The sequence below is a fragment of the Priapulus caudatus genome, unplaced genomic scaffold (assembly GCF_000485595.1).
Source record: "Priapulus caudatus unplaced genomic scaffold, Priapulus_caudatus-5.0.1 Scaffold390, whole genome shotgun sequence".
Taxonomy (NCBI): domain Eukaryota; kingdom Metazoa; phylum Priapulida; class Priapulimorpha; order Priapulimorphida; family Priapulidae; genus Priapulus; species Priapulus caudatus.
Genome location: NW_014577451.1, coordinates 156,294 through 161,894, shown reverse-complemented (window position 1 = coordinate 161,894; position 5,601 = coordinate 156,294). Strand labels below are relative to the sequence as shown.

Below are 5,601 nucleotides of genomic sequence, written 5' to 3'. Positions count from 1 at the left end.
ACACTGCACTGTGCCGTAGAGCAAGCGAAAACTCCAGCGCATAGACAGCCTACAGTCACAAGTAAGCCAGTCATCAAATCCATCGATGACCTCAAGGAACGGTACCCCAACCGTTTTGATCGAATTGGTGAGTTTAAGTCCATACACAAGCTCGCTGTTGATCCAAACACGCCGCCTAGTGTCGATCCACCGAGACGTACCCAATTGCTCTCTTGAAAGGAGAAGATTAAGGCCAAACTGGATGAGATGGTCGAACAAGGTGTCATACGCCGAATCGAGGAACCGACCGAATGGATGGGTTAGCAACTTAGCTCCATCACGTATGGTATGTTACCAAGAAAGACGGTAGCATCAGGATATGCCTAGATCCAAGGCACCTTAACCGAGCTCTCATCAGGCCTCGTCATGTCACACCAACGACTGACGACATAAACCACAAACTCGCAACTGCACGGGTCTTCTCAAAGCTCGACACTAAATCCGGTTATTGGGCCGTCAAGCTGCATAGAGAAAGCCAGGAACTCACAACCTTCCAAACGCCTTTTGGTCAATACTGTTTCTGTCGCCTTCCCTTTGGCCTCTCTGTCAGCCAAGACATATTCCAGCTTGAAATGGATCGAATCATCGAACGTTGCCCAGGAGTCTGTGGAATATCAGACGACATCATCGTATATGGAGACAACGATGCCGAGCATGACACAAACCTGCTCAACTTGATGGAAGTCGCCGGAGCTAACGGTCTCGTCTTCAACTCGCCGAAATGCTCCATCAAGCAGTCTAGCATTGAATTCTTCGGAAACGTCTACACCGATCAAGGCATGAAACCTGACCCCAAGAAAGTCGCCGATCTGAGAGCCATGCCTGAGCCCGTCAACAAGACCGAGCTACACCAGTTTCTTGGCCTTATGACCTACTTATCTTGCTTCATCGAAGACTACAGCACCAAGTCCGCTGCATTACGAGATCTCCTCCGCCAAGACGTAGATTTCATTTGGGAAGCTCACCACCAGAAAGTGTTCGAGAACCTTAAGAACACTGTCTCTGATAACTCGCTGTTGCGATTCTTCACGAAGAAGGAAACCTACGTTCAGTGTGACGCGAGCTTACGTGGTCTTGGAGCAGCCCTACTGCAGCCATCGGGTGACGACAAGCTGAAGCCTATAGCCTTCGCAAGCAAGAGCCTGACGCCAACAGAGCAACGGTATGCCTGCATCGAACGAGAACTTCTGGCAGTAGTCTTTGGAGTCCAGAGATTCCATATATGGCATATGTACCTATATGGACGCATGTTCACAGCCATTACCGATCATAAGCCGCTAGTGATGATCCTCGACAAGCCACTAGCAGCCGCACCTCCAAGATTGCAACGCCTGATGGTTAAACTGCAAGGTTACAACCTGAGGATCGTCTACAGACCAGGTCGTGAAAATCAACTAGCAGACGGACTAAGCCGCCTACCATCGCCTGCAAATGCCACCATGTAATGCCACAGTATTATCACTATGTACACAGCAACACAAAGTCATCGCTAAAATTAGGCGATGCATTGCTGAAGTTAGCACGCAAGCACCGTACACACTAAAAATTGATGACTCATCATTGCATTTCATCCGCAAACTCGCGACAGAGCATTCTCACCGAAAAACAATGATGCACGTTAACTGCGCAGCTCTGCCTGTAACAAAATCACGACAAGAGTATCATCTGTTTTTAAAAAAACCCGGAGAAGTTAACAAATTTGATAAAAGACGTTTTTACTTAAAAAAAGTAGTCAATTTAAGTTTAATTAATGAGTTGACAAAACTGCATGTAAAAACCTAAGCAATTATGATTACGATAAGGTGCCTTTCTATAATTAATAACAGTTTTTGAAACACATCTCCTCATTAGGCTAAATGTTAGGTACAATGTTGCAGCCTGGTGAGTGACCGGCTTGCATTCTCTGAAAGAATGTTGTTTGAAATTAAAAAGACATCGTACATTATTTTAGATTTTAACACCTGCAACCTGTGTTAGTAAGCACCACTATATAAAATGGAGGCCTACATATTTATAAGCAACACTTTGGCTAATATCTTTAGTTTACAAGTTCAGTAGTGACAACCTCGCGCTGTAGAACAAGTCTGTGTTGTCAATCGATTTAATTTCGTAACGACATCGTTGGACCCAAGTAACCGATGATATGGCGAGGTTAGCAATCGTTACTCCGGGGTGTTGAATGCCGTGCGTGTGCGTAACGTCGTGTGCATCGCACGTGGTGTCAGTATGTGCTTGTTTATGCCAGCGTATAAAATCGGCCTAGTGTGTCTAGCGCTTTAAGGCCCCTCAACAGGAAGTAACTACGGGCGAATGTCGGTGATTCCCGAACTAAAATAGCAATATGATAGTCTCTGATCTCATTCACTTTCCAAGTTTTAACATTTATTTCGATTTTTTTTTCTTTTTTCGACTGAAAATCGATTTAATGGATTTTGATAACCAAGCGCTTGTTCGAGCCACCTGTTTCAACCGATGATCGAGTATAATCGATGATCGTGACATCAACTAAGAACACATATAGCTAAATTTATAAAGTGAAATTATTGTGGTTTCCTTTGAGTGCCTCTTGCGTACAAATTTGACTGTACATATTTGAATATTTACTTTAGGCTTGTTATATGTGTTGTTACAGCTGGTAAATGTGAAATTTATAAAGTGAAATTTTGAGATTTCCTTTGAGTGCCTCTTTACGTACAGATTTTGACTGTAAATCTTTGCATATTTGAATCTTTGAATCTTTGTATATTATTTTGTTGAATATTTACTTTAGGCTGTTATATGTATTATTACAGGTACACGCATACATAATCAGTGAACTGAAGGCTCAGATGCCGTCCATGTTTGGAAAGGACAACAAGAAAAAAGAGCTAATAAAAGCCTTACCTGAGATCTATGCACAGGTTAGTGTCTGGCCTTTAATTTCAAACCCTGTATTTGTAAATGCATACTTTCCTATTTGTGTTGGTAGTATGTTGTGGCTTGCAATTCAACCAAGAAATCTCCCCCCCCCCTTTTTTTTCTCGCTCTCTCTCCCTCTCTCTCTGCTCTGTTTCTATCCCTTTTCTCGCTTTCTCTCTTTCCAGCTTCTCGCTTCCTCGCCTGAGAGACCCACTCTCCTCGACCTCCCTTCCTACACACTCCTTCCCTCCGCTCCGCTCCCCACACTTTCTTCCCTTTCTCTCCACCTCCTTCCCCCTGTCCCTCCCTTTCCACGCTCTCATCCACGTTTTCATTGGTACATTGTGGTATAGGACAGTTGTGTTAATTGGTGTTAACTTATTTGTAACCGTTTAAACGAGTGTTCGAGAGTGATCACAATGCAACGTCTCAGAACAGGCTCCATACGCGGTCATCCGAAGCGAACAAGCGCTCTTCGGAAAAGCCTACCGTGCCAATCAGGAAAGAGCACGCTTTTTCTTAACCGCACATTGGGTGTTCAAGTTAACACGTTTTACTGTTAAGTACGAAGACTTCTCGGTTTTTCTAACCTCGCTTAGCCTGGCTAATTACAAGATAATTCTCGTTATTCTTTACCCTCGTTCACCGGGGTGGCTGGCTAAATATGAGGTAATGCTTCCGTTTTTTCTTTACCTGCATTCAGCCTGCTAAATACGAGAAATTCTTAGTTTTCCTAACCCTAATAGCACCCTGCTAATTTACGCAGAATCTTGCGGCAACGTTGCTTAGAAATGAGGTACAAAGCCTCCCGACTAACGACAGGTTCGGTCGAGCGTCGTTCATAAGTCGAACATATGTCACGTTCGTATACCAGTATTGTAGCATGTAGTGCTAGTATATGTACGTGGTGAACATTGAGTAACGCTAGAAGTGTACAGTAGTGGTTAAACAATATCTTAGCGTGAACACAGGAAGTTGGCGAAGTCCAGAATCAAGGGGGCGATTGTGTTTTTTTGTTATTCACATTCAATATAGACAATTATACACTAATTAGACTTCAGGGCAAATTGGTTCTCGATCAATCGAAAGTTCGTACATCGAAGTGGTTCCGTAAGTCGGGGAGTCCTCTGGTACTGCCACGAGGAACGCTCGGTATGTAACAAGTAACAGGATAGTTTGCCACGGCGATCGCTTTCGTCTCGCACCGGCTGGGCGATATATATAGCTCCTTGGGCTCACGCTCCTGCCGACGCTGCTGGTCCACAGGTGGCAGAGGGAGCATCAAGATCTCGCCGGAGACTCCGCGGACCCTGCATCGGCATGCAGGAGCAAGCTCAAGGATCAAGGATCTTCACGAAGTTTTCAGCGCGCTGACGCCCACGGCTGCTGGAGGCCGTCGATCGATGCTCGCCGTCGACGACTCGCGCAGCTGATGGGCGATCGTGCCGGAAGCGAGGACAACAGACGTGAACGAGTTCGGAAAGCCGGTCAATTAATTACGTCGTCAAGCGTCGTCTCGGTTCGCATTAGTCGCGGTGTAATGAGGTTTACGCGGACGATATTGCGGTGTTTTTGAATCGCGTCGTGTCGTAGCGTTAGTCGGCGAGTGTAACGTTAAAACGTTAATTGGCGCACGAAATTGCAGTAAATGCCTCCTTTTCACTTGCGGAAAGCGCGGTAATTAGCCGGTCGCCGATCATCGTTGTCGTCTGCGTAGCGTAAGCTGGGTTTGCACTGTCATTGTTTCTGTTGAAAATTGTACGAGTCATCAGCTTTTTAGTTAATCAACCGAAAGTCGGCAGTGTAAACGTAAAGTTTAGCCTCAAACAAGGCCGATAGCAACCTAGTGAGAATTAGAACATGTTCTATTCTTTATCAGTGGCGAGTTCGGAAATCGGCTTAACTAGCGTTGTCGCGTCAGCGATACCAGCGAGCGTGCGCGACGAATCAGCGCGTAATGCCTCGGTTTTTTTTTTTAACAGATGATACTCTTGTCGTGAATTTGTTACAGGGCAGAGTGAGTAATGCATCGTTGTTTTTCGGTGAGACTGCTCGTGTCCGCGAGTTTGCGGATGAAAATGCAATGATGAGTCATCAATTTTTAGTGTGTAACGGTGCTTGCGTGCTAACTTCGCAAATGCATCGACTTTGTGTTGCTGTCGCTGAAATAGTGATAATACTGTTGGCATTTTATGCAGCTGCTACTACTGATGTTGTCTTTATGTTTGTGGCTGTATTTAAGATGATGCTTTTTCACTTCCTCTATTCATGCTACTACTGATGCAGTGTGGTGATTTTGCGTATATGAGTTAGGGGTTGGGCGTTTTCGGATTGTGGGTTGGGTGTATGTACTGCAGTTTTTGGCAGCTTGTGTAGCCACATTTATTATATATGTTTAATATATAATACTGGAGTTGAATAACTTAAATCTATTTGTCACTAAGTGTATAATCTTATATATATCAGTATCACTAGTGATGTCACGTATCAGCGATTATACTCGATCATCGTTGAACAGTGGCTCGAACCAAGCGCTGGTTATCAACATCGCATAATCGATTTCATCGGAAAAAAAAAAATATTGAAATAAATGTAAAACTTGAAAAGTGATGAGAAGTCAGAGATATCATCGCTACTATCAGTCAAACTTATCCTTTATAACGA

General features: G+C 44.3%; 1 protein-coding gene across 1 annotated transcript in view; it reads left to right on the top strand.

Annotated features, from left to right (window-relative positions):
• The window catches only part of LOC106809844 (EH domain-containing protein 3-like), an 11,858-nt gene that overhangs the window by 2,655 nt on the left and 3,602 nt on the right, over nt 1–5,601 (top strand). Inside the window, 3 exon segments of the mRNA XM_014813072.1 lie at nt 2,832–2,945; nt 4,211–4,243; nt 4,246–4,342. Coding sequence (XP_014668558.1) covers nt 2,832–2,945; nt 4,211–4,243; nt 4,246–4,342 — 244 coding nt within the window.